The sequence below is a fragment of the Phyllostomus hastatus genome, unplaced genomic scaffold (genome assembly GCF_019186645.2).
Source record: "Phyllostomus hastatus isolate PE091 unplaced genomic scaffold, TTU_PhHast_1.1 phas_scaffold_585, whole genome shotgun sequence".
Taxonomy (NCBI): Eukaryota; Metazoa; Chordata; class Mammalia; order Chiroptera; family Phyllostomidae; genus Phyllostomus; species Phyllostomus hastatus.
This window is the reverse complement of record NW_025334037.1, coordinates 17,627,589-17,647,445: the sequence shown is the minus strand read 5'-3', so window position 1 is coordinate 17,647,445 and position 19,857 is coordinate 17,627,589. Positions and strand designations below refer to the sequence as shown.

The 19,857-nt window shown below is 34.2% G+C and overlaps 1 protein-coding gene across 1 annotated transcript in view; it reads right to left on the bottom strand.

Annotated features, from left to right (window-relative positions):
* ELP4 (elongator acetyltransferase complex subunit 4) overlaps positions 1–19,857 on the bottom strand; it is a 202,204-nt gene that overhangs the window by 129,503 nt on the left and 52,844 nt on the right. Inside the window, exons 5-7 of the mRNA XM_045825782.1 lie at positions 16,738–16,877; positions 5,007–5,091; positions 740–928 (exon numbers count right to left, since the gene is read on the bottom strand). Coding sequence (XP_045681738.1) covers positions 740–928; positions 5,007–5,091; positions 16,738–16,877 — 414 coding nt within the window. The remainder of the gene's footprint in view (positions 1–739; positions 929–5,006; positions 5,092–16,737; positions 16,878–19,857) is intronic.

The following is a 19,857-nucleotide window of genomic DNA, read 5'->3' as shown; positions in this document are numbered from 1 at the left end:
TAATAGGCTGTCATCATTACCAGCCATTTCCAGAGCTCTTTTCGTTTTGTGAAACTGAAACTCTGTATCCATTAAACAATAACACTCTTATCCCCACCTTCCTCTCATCCCTGACAACTGCCATGCTACCTCCGGTCTAAGATTCTGACTACTCGAAGTACCTCACATTAATGGAATCACAGTATCTTCTTGTGACAGACTTATTTCTCTTAGAACGAGGTACTCAAGATTCATCCAAGTTGTAGCATATGTCAGAATTTCCTTCCCTTTTAAGGATGAGTAATGTTCCATCACAATATATGCCACATTTTGCTCGTCCATCATGATGAATACTTAGTTTGTCTTCACATTTTAGTTATTGAAAAGAATGCTGCTATGCACACAGGCCTACAAATATCTCTTCAAGATCTCTGTTCAGACCACTTTAGAATTAATTAAAAAATATCACAACCAAACTGAACCTCACATCACAATGGAACTATCAAGTTCACAAGAAAGCAAAGAAAAAAATTAGGAAAGATGGACTTACCACATATTCACCGTACATTAAAACCACAAATACACAAGGACTTAATAATCTAAACTAAAAGATATTTTGCTGCTGTGGTATTTTAAGCATCTGAAATCCCTTTTATCTAAGGGACTTATGAAAATAATTTATTAGACCCCTAAAGCATTTATATTTTGCTCATCACTATGCATCACTAACGAGGGGAAAGTGGTTTTAGACAGTGCCTACCTGGATGAGGTGTGTTGGCATGGTGATGATGCAGGCTGAAAGCGAGGTTCGCAGGAGACCTCGGAGAACGTAGAGGAATTTTGTGAGGCTGTGACTGCTGGCACAGTGCTCTGCGCAGCAAACGTCATCTCCCCACAGAGGCGAGCCGAGACTCTGGATTCCTATTCTCAAAATGTTCTTCTGTTTTTTCTAGGGGAAAGTGGAGGAGAGGTAAATACATAAGTTTTTTAACCAAGGGATGCCTCTTTTACTTTTGCTATTTCTTCATTTTCTTTATAACAAATCATGGAGGTAATGCAGATATGGTAAAAAGTATTACATGCTATCAATAATAAGGCAACATAAAGAAAATCTAGATTACAATAGTTTTTTTTCTTTTACTTTTTAGACTTTTGAAGTGTATCACAGGCCTCAAGGTTTTAATTTTTTCTAACGTTTAAGAGTAACTATTCTAAGAATCTTTTGGAGGCAGTTCAACTACATAACAAATCAGAGATAATAAAGAAAATCTAATTTTGAGTGCTTATAAACCATTTTCAGTATTACAAAATTCTGTCTTTCAATAAATGATAAATTGCTCAATATTCCTCATTTAATTTTATCATGTTCACTGACTGACTTTTTTTTTAATTTAAAAATGCCTACTGATATTAAGGTCATAATTATAGTGACCGATATATTTCCTGGGGAAAAGAACATTTAAAACCATTACATAAAACCTAGCATGACTGTCAGAAAGTGTTTGCCAATAGATGTATTTATAATAAATTCTACTGTTTGGATTATTCTAACCGAACAAATGTTTTGTAAATGCTTTCCCGAGCAATCCAGCAAAAAATCTGGACAAAGGAAGAAGATCTCAGCAAAACCTGGCACTTGGAAATAATTGGGAAATCACTGCTTTGATTCTGATGGGAGAAACAAGATTTCTCTCTTAAAGCAAAGACTCGGAAGATGTGCCGCTTTAGAGTGTGAACTCTGATGACACTATACTCTCAAATATATCCCTTGCTAGTGCTATAGAATACTGTGAATGCAATTTATTATCCGATCATTTCTTGCCCAAAACATCTATCTCTTTGATATTACAGATGAAACCTGAATTTGTATATTTCCTTTTCAAGGAGAATTTATTGACAAAGAAAAGTAGGCAAAATGAATAAAACACTGAAATAATAGAAGAGGAAAAACTAGGGGGCAGTAGTTAGTAAAATGGGTAAGACAGAGACGCATGGCTGGACTGGGGAACTAAGGAGATCTGTGGTTCAGGTTAAGATACACACATTACTCAGACCTCAGTTTTCTCATCTCTTCAATACAAAGAATAGAACACTGCTCTATGAGACCACATAATCCTTCAAATATGTGAAATGACACAATGTCTTGGAGGAAACTCAAGAATGAGGTAACAGAAAGAGTAATTTAATCTAAGCACAGTGAAAAATCTCCCTGACTCCAAGGACCTGAAGCATGATGACACTATCAAGGCAGTGGATGCGATTTTCCTCTTCTCACTGAAGGAAGGTTACAATAGACAAACACCTGAGATACCGTATGTTATGATCCTAGATGGGTCAGAACAGTTTTCTTTTTATTTCTGCACTCCTTGAGTGAAATGCAGTAATAAGATGTACCGGGGCATATGCTGGAATTATAAATAAGTTTCTGGTGAATCTGTGGAACACAGCTGTGAAGCATGATGTTATTTATTCCTTTTTCCATATTACTTAGAAACTCAGAATTTAAGTAAAGTGGCACAATTAAGGTTTGTTTTTCGTCATGGCTGGGCGGCTCCATTAGTTGGAGCATCACCCCGTGCACCAAAGGGGTTGCGGGTTCAATCCCCATCAGGGTCCCTGTGGGAGGCAACTGAGTGATGCTGCTCTCACATTGACGTTCCCCTCCCTCTCTCTTTCTAAAATAAATCATATTCTCATTCTTGGGTGAGGATTTAAGAAAAAGGGTTCCTTTTTCATCCCAAAACTTATGAAATACAGCTTAACTTAGGCTCCCAACAGAAAGAGCAGTCTGAAAAAAGACAGAGAGACCCTAAGAAAAAAACTGAGGTGTTAGAATGAAATTTGAAGGTAAAGGTGGGCAGCTTCGTATTGTTGCTCCTCTCAACATCTCAACAAACTAAAGGTGGGCTACATTTTAACCCAGAGCCATCAATACCTATCACTGTTGTATCGAACAATACCTGCTAAACCAAAAATGAATCAGGAGAGTAACTGACTATAGGACATTCGTGACTTTGACAGATAAACTGATATATGCAAATAGAAAGAATGAAAATATTGAGCTGGACAATTTATGAGAGATATGGTATGAGTAGGAGCATAGCACATCACAATGTAACTGAGAGAATACTCCCAGAAAGGAAATACACGTTTTTTAAAAATACGACAGTAAGTTGTAAAAACAAAGGCTGAATTACAAATTTCCTGTGTTTTTTGAGACATTCAGTATCAGAATATTATTTTGACTTAGAAATATTTTTTCACGTAGTGACTGAGAGATGCTTGCTGTGACTTCCTGAACTATCTACAGTTCCCGAGATAGTTGTATAGACTTGGAAATTTAGTAAGCGATAAAATCTATAATTTAACAACACAGAGATTTGTTAACTATATTTGAGTTCCAACAAAACTGGAAATATGCTATTATAATAACTTACTGGTATATTTTTATTTAATTAAATAAATTTAGCCATCTTGGTATTCACCATGGAAATGTCCATCTCCACCCTGTTCAATCTTTCTGAAAGTCAACAGTTACAGAACTTCTGGTTCAGAGAGTGACACCAGCTACAATTTGTTATCTATCAACATTCATGAAATAAAATGCTATTTATGGAAAATGGGATAGTCTTCATACTCCAATAAACAACTAAGACAACAAATCTTTCATTCTATTTCATTTACAGCTTCCTTATTAAACGTCGTCTGAATGTATGTGTGGTGTGTACGTATATATGTGAGTGTATATACAGGTACATTTACATGTACGTATGTATCTTTTTGCTATTGTTTATTTTTTCTTCTAAATTTCTTGCTCTTACAAGATGTGTCGTCGTCCTGCAAGAGCAGCAGCTCTGCACAGTGTACGGCAGGATCTGTTATGACATGCCCGTTTCCATGGTTACCACAGCGTGTGGGGAGAGGTGTCTGTCAGGGACCAATTTACCTCTCCAGACGGGCACTGCCACCAAAGAGAAGACATAATGCCATAAATCTTTGCTAAGATAAAAAATGGAGCAACAATGAGCAGGACAAAACTGTACTACATTTGTGTACCGAGGGCCTTCACAAAAACTGTCACATGCATGAAACGCCATCTATAAATGAATATATGCTCCACCAGACACACATAAGTATTTTCAACCTGCTATTAAACTGGTGATCAAGACAAATTTAAAAAAATGTTTATTTTGCCATGGACAAAGTGTTAAATATAGCAGTAAAGTTTATAATAATACTTTTACAGTCAATGAATGAGGAGCAAATGTAATTGATAATGAGAAAAATAAGACTTTAGGCTTCTTTGTGTCCTTCAATAAAAATAACTGTGCTCGGGAAATAATTCTGCTAAACTAATATAAATGAAATGCAAACATTTTAGCAGCAATAGCAATTAAAATTACTGAGGAGGAATTCTGAGAGGTATGGTAGCTAGAAATAAAATCTCCCTCATTTTGTTTAAGTTAAACTAACCAGAACATCTTTAATAGTGGTAATTTGGAGAAATTTTAAAAAATCAAGCTACAGAAAAATAGTTAGGTTATAAAATATTTTAACATGGCAAATAAAAATGCATTTTATTCACTGAGGCAACTCCAAGCATACTATAATAAAAATAAAATCTTAAAATAATTAATTCTTACTCATAAGGTAATTAGAAATTAAGGTCTGAATGATAGAAGTATAAAAATTTAGACAGAAAAGTGTAAGACTGGCTGATTTAAAAGTAATTTCCAAAATGTGGCTCCGTCTTAATTCCAGGTGTTATAAATACATATTTTTAAAGTCATTCATGTTCACAGCATACAGGTACATCTTGTGTGCATTCACTGAGGACACGGCTGAAATCCTAGACACACATTCGTAGTCCCATTGAGGCTGCCTGTGCTCTGCTTATTTGTATCTGCTCGGCCTGGAAAACAGCTTGCTCACTGTTGATTATTCTAGGACCTTCTGGGTGTCCCCCTAGAGAGCTTGCAAACAACATTACATACATGATTATAAAAAGCTTTGAAGTTACTCAGTACCTGGGGATTGGATCCATCAAATCCTTCCTCATAAATGACTTTCTGGATAAACTGAAGCAGCTCGATGTAGCCATGGGTCAGAGAACTGTCGGTAAGAAGGGGTTCGAATACATAAATGGGCTGATTACCGAGGAGATACAAATGTAAGCTAAAACAGGCAGCAAATAATTAAAAGGTACACATTCATGAGGTTATTTAAATATAATAAAATGAGCCAAAATAGTGTAAATAATGATAAAAAATAAGGTCAATACATCCAGGGAACGAGATACAATGCCGTATATTAACTCGCTCAGTGTTCTTGACTTCATGGGAAGACAAAAATCTGTGGAGACTGAGATGACTTAATTATGTCAAGCTTAGTTACCTCCACGAAAATTAATGATTTAATGAAGCAACTTAAAAGATGAAGCCACTACAGCTTTTCAGGAGTAATCATAGATAATTAACACACAGTTAATGAACTACTATGCCATGTACACCTGAATAAATGTGCTGATCACCTGAGCTCATCTTCCATCAAAGTTTTAACGTGCTTAGAACAAACTGCTAAAATGATATTAATTCAAAAAACTGAATTAAGACAAATGAAGACAAGTGAGTGTAAACTCCACTTCATTTGTGAAAAGGCAATAAAGTTAATGTATAAATGTAATAAAATGATCTAAAATAAAGTATTTTGCACCAGAATAGTAACATTAGTGTTACTATTTTAAAAGACTTTGCAAATGCTATAAAATATCTCAAAGAAAATTTAGTAAGAGTGAAGAAAATCTGCTTTAACTGAATTTAAGATTCTTCATAATGGACAACCTGTGTGCGATGGCTGAACATTAAATGTCAAGATAATGAAGTTTTGGAGCATAGCTAATTGATAAACTTTAAAGTGCCAAATGTTGAAAATACTGTAGGTGACCTTAAAAATACACTGTGATTCTAGATTAAGTGATCACATAGGCAGAAAAAATGCCCTTAAAGAAAGAATGAAATATACTTTGAAGCATACATGCAATATTAAAGAACATAAAAGTTAGGAAATGTAGCAGACTGCTTAGTGTGCAGTCAATGGCAGGCGGTTCAGCAAAAATATATGCGTATCTCTGTAAAAGTTTTATTGAACATTCACACCTAGCCCCAAAATAGGTACATAACAGAAACCGAACCAAACAAACAAACAAAACAAAAGAATCCTGTTCTTTGCGAAACAAATATGGCTCCAATGGAAGGATTTGGCAGTACAGTTATTTCTCATATAGCTATTCCTCCACTTTCAGTAAAAATACAATGAGTTATATGGACACATTTTTCTACTTCCATGAATGAGAAAATGTGTCTATAAATAATGATATTCCATAAGGTCAATGATGGGATTACTTCATATTTTCACACACATTTGTCCTGGTTAGCTTCACTGTTCAACTTCCCCAACACAGTGTTGCTGTTCGGACACAGCAGACGTAATTCCTATCTGAGTCAATTAGCTTTGCTCAGGAGGTGAGATCTGCTCCCAGATTTTGAAATGAACTCCAGCCAACCATTTGACGAATGTCACTACGGGTTAAAGGAGGATGGATCAAGAATATATTCAGTGCACCCTAACCCACCAATAATGAACCTACCTAAGAAAATTATTGCTTCACACACGTGAAAAAAATTTAGAGCATTTCCCCTCTGCCTGAAATTGTTCAATAATAAAATCTGCCTTAAGTACTTGGTAGTAAACTTGCGATCTGAAAGCACATTATTAAATAACACATACATAACTTACATTTTAGTGTTTTAATTGCCACCAGTCATTCAACCAACATGATCTGTTATTTATTTTACATCTTACTCTCTGTTAAGATAACGATAAGTAGATCTAAGATTCTCTTCAAAGGTAAAGGGTTTCTTTTGATATGAGAATAAAAATGAACATAAAGCCAATATCTTAATCTCTTTCCCTATTAAATACTGACATAAATAATGTAATCAACAATGCTTAGAACTTTTTAAGTAATAAAATACATTTCTCCAAAGTAAGATTTCTAGGAAAATAAATATGGGGTAACAAAATAAAATGGGGAAAAATCAATACATTTAGATAAATAAATTGAGGATATTCATTTTTGTATACACAAAATCATATCAGTTAAAACTGAATCATTTTATATGGTCTTGATATTAAAAATATTGGGTGTTGTTAATCTCCATGAAGTATATTTCTTTGTCAGTAAGCTCATTTAATAGTATGGTTTTTGGGTGAAATAAATATCTTCCATTGTTATCTAAAAATTTTTTTTATGAAACCCCTTTGATTTTGAGGATGTTGTCTTTTTTTTTGTTGTTGCCCTTCAGCAGTCTAGTAACTCATAAAACAGAAACTGGCACGAAGGAAAGCTAGTTACAAATATGACCCTGGCTTCCTTACGTTTCCAGACCTTTAACAAAGGTGAGGTTATCAAAGTATTTACAATAAGTTCCAAAGGCACTGCATTTCAAATCACATACATTCTTTAATGATTTTCATAGTTTTCAACAAATTTCATAGTAAAATGATCTATCTTGAGATTCTACAATATCTTTAAAACTGTAACAGTACAAAGAATATGAAATTATTAGAAATTTAATTTTTACCTGTAAATATCAAGCATTTAAAATTTTCTTTAGTTAAAATCATTGTTCCACGTTCATTATTCATGTGTCTGTTTATGTTACTATTCATTTCTTTGTATTAATATACAACATGGCAAAAGGAACCCAATGAAACAAATGTAAATCTGTATTGATGACTGAGCTTAACTTTCAGTTTTTATCCTCACCTGAGGGAGGAAGGAAGAAAGGGAGGAAGAGAGGGAGGGAGAGAGGGAGAGAAAGAAACATTGATGTGAAAGAGAAACATCAACTGGCTGCCTACTTATGTGCCCTGACCAGGGAAGGAACACACAAAGTAGATATGTGCCCTGACCAGGAATCGAACCAGCAACTTTTTGGATAATGCTCCAGTCCACTGAGCCACACCAGCCAGGGTGAGTTTAACATTTTTTAAAGAGCTGATAGAAAAAATTTTTGTGCCTATCAATATCAGTTTGCAGTCTAACAGACATTTTGCATCAGAGAACTTTAATGTATATCAACAAATGACACTGGTTTTCTTGTAAAAAGTAATTTTGCCATTCAATCTCATTAAGGAAGATTTAAAAAATCTGCTGTAAGAAAATGAATCAGTTGTAGTCTATCCAGTAAAGAAATCAAGTAGATAATAGATAATTATGTTTCAGATTCTCAAACAATAAACAAAGAAATACTTACAAATCTTAATGTGATCAAAGAATAAATGTGCCAACGACAAAAACGCTTGGGTAATAGGAGGTAAGATTTTATTTGTGAAAAGGTAAACTACAAAAATAAAATAATGTATATATAAAATTAACAATTTGATATTTTTACTTGGATAATAATAATAATCTGTTTCTAACAAAACTACATGATTTTAATTTTAATTTTATTGATTAGTAATGTGGTACATAATAAATACTCAAAGCCTTCTGCCTCAGTCACAACATTTGATCACTATAATGTCCTTAAGGGGTTAGTATAGTCATTAGTTCCACATTATGATTGAGAAAATTAAGACCCATTAGAAGCTAGTGATTTGCTCAAGGCTATACAACAATTAAGTGACGCTCAAAACTCAAGTTCTCACTTCAAGTTCCTTGCTCTTTGACTAAACTAAGGTAAAGAAAGCCTCAGAGTGAGATCCAAATTCAAGGAAAAGTCTGTGGGTTCAAATGCACAAGTGGCTGAGACAGGGTCTGAACAGGGCTCCATTATAGGTAGTCAAATAAAGTATTCTGGTGTATAGTTTTAGGAAGATATTTCTCTTAGTTGTACTGTTAAGATATTCACTTGTTATTAACTTGGTACATGATTTATGAAGAAAATTTAATGTTAAGAGGTATAGATTTATAAAAACATAAAAGATACCAGAACAGCACAGTGAACAGTATGCTGAAGATTCTTACCTATAGTTCTACCTATAGCAACAACTCTAGGTAAATGTGTGATATGAGGCAAATTCTTTAATCTTCCTGTTTTGGGCTTCAGATTTTTTTCATTTGTACACTGAATGACTTGCACTGGATAATCTCTGTTGTCCATTTTAACTTAAAATTAAATGGTTCAGGAATGACATTTCTTTTCTTTTTTAGGAATAGTTTTTCTCACTAAAATGATTCATGGCCGTTTTAAAAAATCAGAACTTCTGGGGCATTTAAATATTGATTTAACTATTTGATAGAAACACTTAGGAAGAAAAACAGTTATCACTACCAATTAGGATTAATTTAAAGTGAAGATGAAGCATTTTGACATTATTATGTAAATTATTGAGAAAATATGATTTGTATTGCCAAAAATCTAATTACACATATATTTCAGGGATTTACCTATGACAGTGAGATATAACACAATACACATAGTATCAAATGTTTCAACTAACTGTGTAAAATGGTTTGTTGAGCTAGTTATATTAGCATATATTTGCATGTGATTATAAGGACTGTGAAGTCTATCCACAAGTAATTTTCAAGTTAAGAACTACATTACTATTACCCTGAAGGCTGTCATTTATTGATTTTTTCTTTTTGATGTTCAACTGCATGCATAGGCTAAACAGTCCACTGTCTGACAAGAATACTATTGAGAGAGGTTGCGCTCTTTCATGAAAAATCATTATTCTCTACAAATATGTTGTATATTATACATTACATTATATATGTTACATTCTTTTCATACTTTTTTGAATCTTTTTACTTTGCAAGTAAGGTATTCCATTTTTAGATGCAATATAATTTATTTAACTAATCTATACTGACAACTGTTAGTTTTTCCCCAGATTTTTAGTATGACACAGTTATGGTGATCATTTTTTTGCTAACTTGTGTTATTTTTCTTTACAATAAATTCCTAGAACTGGCAAGCTGGCAGAAATGATGATGATGTGCACTCCACCATTCCGATCCACTCTCCTGGAGCTGCTTTAACAATGTGCACGCTAACGGCTAACAACATGAGAGGCGTGTGTTTCTACGCATCATCTTTAACTCGCAGCATTATCATTTTCAATATCGGATACTTGAGAACTGCTATCTCTTTGGTTTTTGTTTACATTTCTCTATTAGTGAGGCTTATTAACTATTTCTTTATCTTCTTTTGAGAACATGCTGTTGACCTTTTGCCTATTTTGTATTAGGGTACTCAACTTCTTCCAATTTAAACTAGACCAATTTAAAAATGGTCTAAATATGCTGAAGATATTAATATATGTGCATATATGCAAAGGTTTATGTTTTTAAAAAATTTTAAACAATCTCAAACATAAAAAAGTTGTAATTATAGAAAAACTTTTTTCCTTGTTCTACCAATAAGTTGTTGACATGATGACCCATTACTTCTTAATAACTTGGGTATAATTCCTACAAACACGTACATTATCCTATTTAACAATAATATAACCATCTGAGTTAGGATACTGATATAACTGACACATTTAATGGTCAGACCCCATTCAAGTTTCGCATCTGTCCCAGCATCATCCCTTCTAGCAAGTGACTCAGTCCAGAGTAACATGTATTCAGATGTCAAATCTCTTTTCAGTCTCCTTGAATCTGGAAGTTCCTTGGTTTTTACGGTTTTAAAACTTTTCAGGATTACAGGTCAGGTATTTGGGAGAATGCTCCCAATTTGGGTTTGACTGATGCTTTCTCACCGTTAAGTTTAGATTATGTATATTTGGTAGGAATATCGCAGAAGTGTTGCCGGGTTCTTCTCACTGCATGTTATGAGGTGATACATGATTTCAATTTGCCCCTTCACTGGTAACGGTAACTCGACTAAGGTGATGTCTGCCAGGCCTCTCCACTACAAAATTATTCTTTCCTCTTTGTAGTCAATAAACATTTTGTGGGGAGGCAGGCACTTTGAGGTTATGTAATAGCTTGTTCCCCAATGACTTATTAATTCATACATTGATTTGTATCAGTGCCTACTTGCAGCTTCCTGTTTTACTCAGTGGTAGTTATAATCCATTACTATCATTATTTATTTTGATGCTTAAATTTTCTCCTCTTTGGCCAGTGGGAGCTCTTTTGAGTTGGCTTCTATACCCTTTCAGCATGTCCTTGTCATTCTTTAAGCACATCTAAATATATAGAGATGTTACCAGTGTATCTTTTTCTTTCCTTTGAATCAAGTGTTCCTTCAAAGAGTCCTCACTATTTCAAACTGAGAAAGGTAATAGATCAGATCACCATATATAGTCACTGAGATTTCCCCACCATTCCAAGAGTTTAAGACTTTCTCTTCTATTTTCTTCTAGTACTTCTATAATTTCATTTATTATATTCACATCTTTAGCTCTTTAAAAACTTATTTATTTATTTATTTTTAGAGATGGGAAGGAGGGTGAAAGAGAGGGGGAGAAACATTTACTGGCTGCATGCCCCCAACAGGGGACCTGGCCTGCAATCCAGGCATGTGCCCTGACTAGGAATTGAACCAGTGACCTTTTGGTTTGCAGCCCACCGCTCAGTCCACTGAGCCACACCAGCCAGGGCATCAAACCTTTAACTCTTTAGAAATATAGTTTGGGAAGAGATATGAGGTAAAGGATTTCACTATATCATGCCCAAATGATTAGGCTTTCCTGCTTATCTGAAATGCCTCGACATTACAAAAATGTTTCTTCATCATAAAAATTCAAATACATAAAACATATGATGGATGGAAAAAGACATCCAAAATTCACCACCCAGAGGTGAACACGGTGGCCGACAGTGTGACAAACATCCCTCAGCGTCTCTGCGCCAGCCCTTCCATCGCTTACTGAGGGGGGCTACTGTGGGATGTGAGGAAGTATGCTGATAAAACTGTTTTCTCATTCTGAAAACAAGAGTATTTTTTTATTAATAAACACATGTAAACAGGATAACTCTAATCATTTTTGTTTAATTTTGGCATATCTCTCCAGCCTTTCAAATACTAAGTATGCTGTGAGTCTTTTACATAGTCAAATCAGGGGATTTAGCTGGCAATCTTTCATGGGCTTATCTGACCACTTATCACGGATTTCTGTTTTTGGAGCTGAAATTAACATCTGAATTCAAGTTAGAAAGGGTTCAGGATATTAGTTCTCTCTATAAATGTTCAGATATTATCTTTGTACCACCAGCAGGTAAGCAGACAGGTAAAATTCCTCCTTGTACTTACATCTTGCCTTTCCCCCACTTCAAATATTAGTATTAGTACATCACTCACTATATTCTTTTAATAAAGTTGTGTATAGTATATTTCTATAACTTCATGACTTTTGTTCTAAACTTTTAGTCTTAGCTAGACACTCTTCCAAAATTCCTTTCTCATGAGTTAATTTTCTACTGGTAGTACTGGTAGTTTCTCAATATAGTGTGGTTCTCTGCTTCATGATCTAAGAGATATGTATTGTTGAAAAAAAATATACTCTTACATGGCAATGTTTCAGTTATTGGTTTTATGCCACTAAATTGTTCTACTAAGAGCAAAGCTATATATAGTTACTCAGAGTTATTACCATACTTTGTGCATTGGTCCACTAATTCACTAACACTCAACTCAACACCTGTGTCCTAGATTCAGGGAACAAATAGATAAAGAAAGCATAACCCTTTCCTCTAGGATTTCCAATGCTTGAGAGAGAAAATGAGATTGTAGACAAGCCAGATAATTATAGCACAATGCACTGTGTGCTGACAGAAGTAAAAACAAAAGTTAAGCAGGAAAGCAGGGGAGCATAACTATGATTTCAATGGGAAAATATTATTATAAAAGGCTTATAATGAGGTTCCATTTAAGCTGGTAAGGAAACTTGGCAGAAGAAAAATGAAATGACTTCTAAAATCTTAAGTATTACACCTAACCTCTTTCCACTGATTTTTTTTCTTGGAAAGATAACTGCTTGTCTCAGAATTCAGTTCATTCAACTTAACACAAAAGTTTTAGCTAATATAAGATACTACTAGCCATTGTTAGGATAAATGTCAAAATAAAATCTTGAATTTCAAAGAAACATACCAAAATAAATTTATTCTATGTACTACAAACTGCATATGAACTCAATATTCAAGACCTGACATATCTATAATAAAAAAGTGATATTTTACAGTATAGTATGTGTATTAGTCAGCTTGGACTTCCATAACAAAATACACAGACCGGGTGGCTTATACCACAGGTATTTATTTTATTGCAGCTCTGGAGACTAAGTTCAAGATCAAGGCGCTAGTAGGGTTAGTGTCTGGTGAGAGCTCTCCCCGCTGGCTACAGATGGCCACCTTCTCACTGTGTGGTCACATGGCCCTTCCTGGATGTGACCCCAAGAGGAAAGTGTGAGCTCAGTGTCTCTCAATCTTTCTTAAAGACACCGAGCCTATCAGACTCGGGCTCCACCCTCATGACCTCATCTAACCCTAATGACCTCCTCAGTGCCCCACATCCAAATACCGTTCCACTGAGAATTAGAACTTCAACATCTTGGTTTTGGGGCACACCAACGTTCAGTCTGTAACAGTAGGTTAAGGAGTATGTTGGTAGGTTCATTAGTAAATAAGAAAGTTGAGGCACTACTGTGTGCAGAAGAAAGAGGAATCTTGTAAGAAAACAGAAGAGTGTTTGGGCATACTTGTTAGTAAAGCTTAATTCAAAACAATGTCAGATTTAAAAAATCTGACTACAGAATTATTCTCAAAATTTATTTTCATATCACTCATTGTTTTGTGACTCAGATTCTCTAATTTATGGCAGTAAAATATCAAAGCAAAATCAACTGGATACCACTATTTTGATACATCTCGGGTTTTTATACCCAAGCTTTAATTTGACAGGTTATATTGTCTGAATGAAAATTTTCTATAGTCAAACCTACCAATAATTTAAAATTAGTTAATCCAAATTTTAAATGACCTTTAGTTTCTCTTACTGTAAAACAAAATAACAAACCTCTACATGTTTCAATAGTTCCTTTAGAAATTGCAGAATTATATGTTATATCCTCACATACAACAGTAGGGTACAGCTATGTCCACTAGTTTTAATTATAAGAAAAGTATAGATAACTGTAAGGCCACGCTTTATTATTTTATAAATGAACCAGTAAGGCTCATTTTAGTGAGATGAGCACAGGCTTTTCATAAATTAAAATAAATCTCACATGGTAAAGTATCCATTTTCAAAATTAATTTAATTACATGTTTAAAGTTTAATTATATTTAATTAAGCATTTAAGTTTAATATGAAATAAATGAATTATCGGTTAGCCATTATGAAATGAAACACTGCCTTGATAATTAAAATCTATACATTTTCCTATTTTGTGTGTAAAAATGCAAGTTCTCAAAAAAGATTGTGCTGGCCTCACCCGGGGCCCACTGACTGCGGCTGTGGACAGCGGCCGCCTCGCTCAGGAAAGGGCAGAGGTTCGGGAGACTTGGGTTTGGGCGTCGGCTCAGTCACTGGGAGTCAGTCAGTGATGGGAAAGCTACTTAGTGTCTCTGACTTCAAGTCTCCTAAAGCTCTGGGACAATATTATTTTTCTTGGAAGGCTGTCGGGAGAATTAGTTATTCTATGGTCCAATGGCTGGAACAGTTCCTGACATGCAGCAGGTTTTCGACAAGTGTTAACTCCTCCTCCCTTCGGTTGTACAATGAATGAACAAAAACCTTGTACTTTCTGGCTCAGAAAAAGTTTTATGCTTAATATATACATATATTTAATTACAAAGTATCATCACATTATTTTTTATTCACTTACATCATACTTAATGTACATTTCACATTTTTTATTTCTCCTAAATAGTCCATGAATGGAGGCAGTGTAGCATTATTGCTAACAAAGGTTTCTGAGTCAAAAAGAACTGACTTTGAGTCTGGGTCCCACCATTTACCATGTAAGAAATCATGGAAAATTTATATTTTTTAAGATTTTATTTATTTTTAAAGAGAGGGGAAGGGAGAAACATCAATGTGTGGTTGTCTCTTGTGCACCCCTGGCCCCCACCCTCCCCACACCCCTACCACCCCCCAGTATCCCCCACCCCACAACCCAGTCATGTGCCCTGACTGGGAAACAAACTGGTGACCCTTTGGTTCGCAGGCCTACGCCCAATCCACTGAGCCACACCAGCCAGGGCTGGGAAAGTTATTTTAACCTTCCCAGGCCTGTATATGTTTTTGTCTGGTTCACTGAATAACAAAAATTAGGAACCAGTAAAATCAATATAATCATTCAAACTTAACAAAAAACATTAGTGATGCAGGTAGAATAAGTGATATTCCTCCAGACCTCAATTTTTCACAGAAAGATACTGATTTTCACAGAATTTAAGGGATTTGCCCAAAGTTAACAGTAGGACAAGCTCAGTATCAAAACCCAGACTTATAAATTTCTTTGTCAGCACTCTGTCCTCTGTAACACAGGAAGAAGGTAAAGGTGAAGGACATGAAAATCTTTTGAAGCTGTTGAGCCTCAGATAAATCTCTTTTGTGAATTTCGGTATCTTCTTCTGGAAAATGGGAATATTTCTTTTATAGGATAGATGGATGGCAAAGGTGAATATATACTATGGTGACTGACACACAGCAGCCCCTCGTTCACAGGCTAGAGAACACGACGAGGATGTGCAGAGTTTACTTTTCAAACAGATTTAATGAAAATAAATAGGACAGTTGTCACTGAATTCTTACGTAATATTTCTGGGAAAAAGATGATAGATTTTTAAGTCATTTCAGCTCACAACTTCCTGTCTATTAAATCTCCATTTAATAACTGGTCTCACTTTGAAAATAGTGGTTTTACAGTGCGAAAGAAAATAGAGGTGACAACAGATTCCATGGACTAACTTCCCTTGATTCAACTGCAATAAGGATAAAATTAAATATTCTTAACTTTTATAAATTATTCAGTGTCAAGTATTGTACTTCTCACAGTTTTGCCTTAAAATAGTAGCACTGGTTTAATACTTAAAACTCTTCACTGTAAAACTCAAACCCTAAGTTCTCTTAAGTCATCTAAAAAATAGATTGTTTTATTTACAGCATTACTGGAAACAGAAAACCATAATAAATGAAATAATGGAAAACATGCATGTGTTTAATTTCTGAAACAGCATTTATTGCTGTTTTACTGAAACATGGAACAATAACATTATTTTATACTGTTTTGCTGCTATTGTTATCAATAAGTAATATTTAGGCATTATTTGCACTTTATAATTGAGAGACTCTGATTCGGAAGTGTTTTGAATTTTCTTGAAAATAAAAACAGCAGGTATTGCAATTTGGTGTCCAGACATTTTAAGTTGCAAATTAAGAGGTAACAGCATGTCCAAAGGTTATAAGGCCAGAAAAAGTAAACTGTGATACAGGGTGAGAACAGTTGGTTTACAGGTTTGAGTACATAAAAGTGAGTTTATTTTTGTATTATTATTTATTAGTTATTGCATCATTTTTCCATATAAACTGTAAACCTCCTTTTCCCCCACCCTACTGTATAATGAAATAATAAGAAACACATGCACAAATACGCACAATTAAGGCTACATATTATGTAGATTCTAATATCTATTATTAGGAGATGTACTTTTGATATGAATTCTTTCAAAGAATGTGGTAAGAATATATTCTATCAACCTTTGAAATAAAAATTGGGTCATGAACTTACCAGGGCTCTATATTAACAGTTGCAGGCACTTTTTCTGGAAGAAAAAATCCATGCCATTTTGAAGCCTTAAGTAGTTCTTGTGGTATTTTTTTTGATGCATCATAATAGTGACCAAATCTTGACGATGATACTGGTCCAGCCTATTAATAAAACCCATATTTGTTGTTAAAACTATATTTAAAAAATAGAATTTATTTGTCCTACACTCAGCAAAATGATGATCTATTTATGCATTTCAATGCAAATAAGAAAAAAACTGATGTACACAGGCATTAAATTTCAAAGAAGCATATACCACAACCTTCGTTATTTCAATCTGTGTAGTTAGAAATCAACCTTTTCATCTCCCAACTCCAGGTTTTATGGACAAATATGTAGTAGCTAAGAATCAATGAAAACTTAAGCTGAATTAATTCATGGTGAGGGGCCCAAAAGAAACTAGCTACTTAAGTACAGTAAATGGAACATCACTTTTAAACTAAATTTTCACCAGACAGTGTGTATGTATATTTTATATAATATACATACAAATTACTATGTATGTATTTGCATGTATACAATTACTATTGTATGTACAAACAATAGTAAGCTTATAGTATAAAAAGTACTAGGGTCCTCCAGCTGGGAACAGAACACAATGTAAAGTGGGAGAATACATGTAAGCTGCAATAGATAAATCAGAAATCTGGCACAATCACTGACAATTCCACCAACACATTAGTTTTCTCTTAAGAAACTCTAATAACTACCGATGCTGAATTTATTTACACAGGATAGTAAAGTCCTAGTAATGTAACATTATTGCTTTGAAGGAACTCTGGGCTGATTTCTTTCAGAACATGAGAAATATATCCACCTCTATCCAAAGCTGAGCTAGTAACAGGTTCCACCCGGCATTGGTTTCTCATGAAATCTTTGATCTAAATTTACATAATTTCAACTGTCCTGAATGCGATGAAACAGACAAGTTTTGGAACATTCAACAAACTAGGGAGCCTCTGCAGAAATTGAAGAATTATACACAATAAAATCTTAACATATTTTACTAAGGAATTAACAACTTTGTAATTTAGATTAGAAACAGACATTTGCTCAAGACTAGATATTTGCATTTTTAAGACTTTAAGGATTCATATTCTTAAATTAAATGCCTACAAACATCAAATTATACAGTAACAGAGGATAAAAAACATTTAAGCTGAGTAGAAACATTAGTCTCAGATTCAGTCTGTGGCTTTAATATTTATTTTCTAAATAAAATGATTGCTCATCCCTCCATAAGGTACTCTTTAATTTTCATCAATGAAAGAGACTTATTAATTGGCTTAATTTAATCTTTCCAATACAATACACAGAAGTATGGTTCCCAAAAGATGATTTATCTGTTTACCATGAAAATACTGACCAATAAATTATGTGACATTAAAATTTGTTTCTTAAAAACAGGGTGTAAAATTTTAAAATGTAAAGTTATTAGTCTAAAGCAATTTAAACAAGGTCTGTTCTTTGGCCTATAATCTATTCTTTATCCGGATTATAGTTCAGAATGTTTTTACTGCAATCTCTGCTAGAGCTCATCTTTTTATTGTGTAAGTCCAGGCCCCCTTAATGTTTTAGAAAGGCCTTGACTAACTGAACTTTGATCTGATGTCTTCATTGAGAAAAACACCAGGTTGCCCATTTCAGATGCAAATCCCTCTAAGGCCCAATAGAATTTAGTAAAGACAGCAAAAAAAGAAGAAACAAGAAGTTTCCAGGATCCTCTTTGAGAATCCTGGGGCACGCTGGTGTCCTTAATCCATACTGCCGCATGGATTAAGGTAGGTGATAACCTTTCCTGATTCAAAAGAATAAACAGAGTGCCTACAAACTGGGTGGAGACTAGGATTTGGTAATAATAAAACACCATGCAATAAAAGCTTGGTCTATGTCAGAAGCCTCTGAAAAGGCCTCAATGTACCACATTCCCAGGCCTAGTAGGGAAGCTTGCAAAAGCCTACCTGAATCAAATAAGCATGAATAATCTATTTTAGCAGGCTGGCCATGGGGAGAGTGAAAGAAAGGGAGACTTTTCACTTCTTTTAAGTTTGAGTTAATAAATTTATTAGTGAACTGAAGGTTCTTGAAGTCCTGTGCACTCAGAGAAATATGCTAAATTGTCAAGAAGCAAAGTCTGCTTTTAAAGCTGCCAGTCTCTATTAATGTTTCTAATTTTTAATATTAATGTGATAGAAATCTCAGATTTGGAATGAATCAAGGCAAAAAACTGATTTCATGCTGTGACAGTTTATATATAGAACACATACAATTCATTAAAATGAAAAAAATTTGGAGGCTTTTATTGCAATTTTTAATTTTTTAGAAAGTAAGATAAGAAACTAAAATACTGACAAGACACTGAATATTTTATTAGTGATAAAAAATTTAACCCTTCAATAAAAAATGAAAACTAAACATACTCTTCAAGGAAAAAACCATTTTATAAGTTTTTCTACCCAAGAGACCTAGCATTAACATAGAATCAAATTTTTGAAATGATGTGAAACCTTTTGAGGCCTAGAATTATAAAACAAAGACGTAAATATTTGTCTGAAAAGGATAACTAATTATTACATCTAATAATAATAAAAATACATGAAAAACTCTCTACACACAAAAAAGATATGTTAAAAAATTAAGCATCGACAACTAGTCAGTTTACTCAGTTTAATAAGAACATCTTGCTTTAGTTTTACATTATGAAAATTATTTCACATCCATAAACTACCCATTCACTTGTTGACTGTGGAAGAGAGTAAAAATGATTCAGTAAAAATTCACTCTGGTAAAGTAAACAAACTCTGATGGGGGGAGGGACGACCCTCCCCCTCCACTAGGTCAGAAAGAAACAAAACTGAGAGAAAAGCTGCACCACAAATAAACAATCTACATAAGACATTTTCCTACTATTGGCACCGTTTCTTATTTCTCGGTATGGCACAACAGGAAGCAAGAACCCAAATGGTTACTAAACCATTTTGAGCCTCAGTTCAAGCACCAGAATTAGAGCTGATAACTCTTTCACTGGGCTGTTGTGAGACTCTGATGCAACACTGGCAGCGAATTTTCTGTAAGATGTAA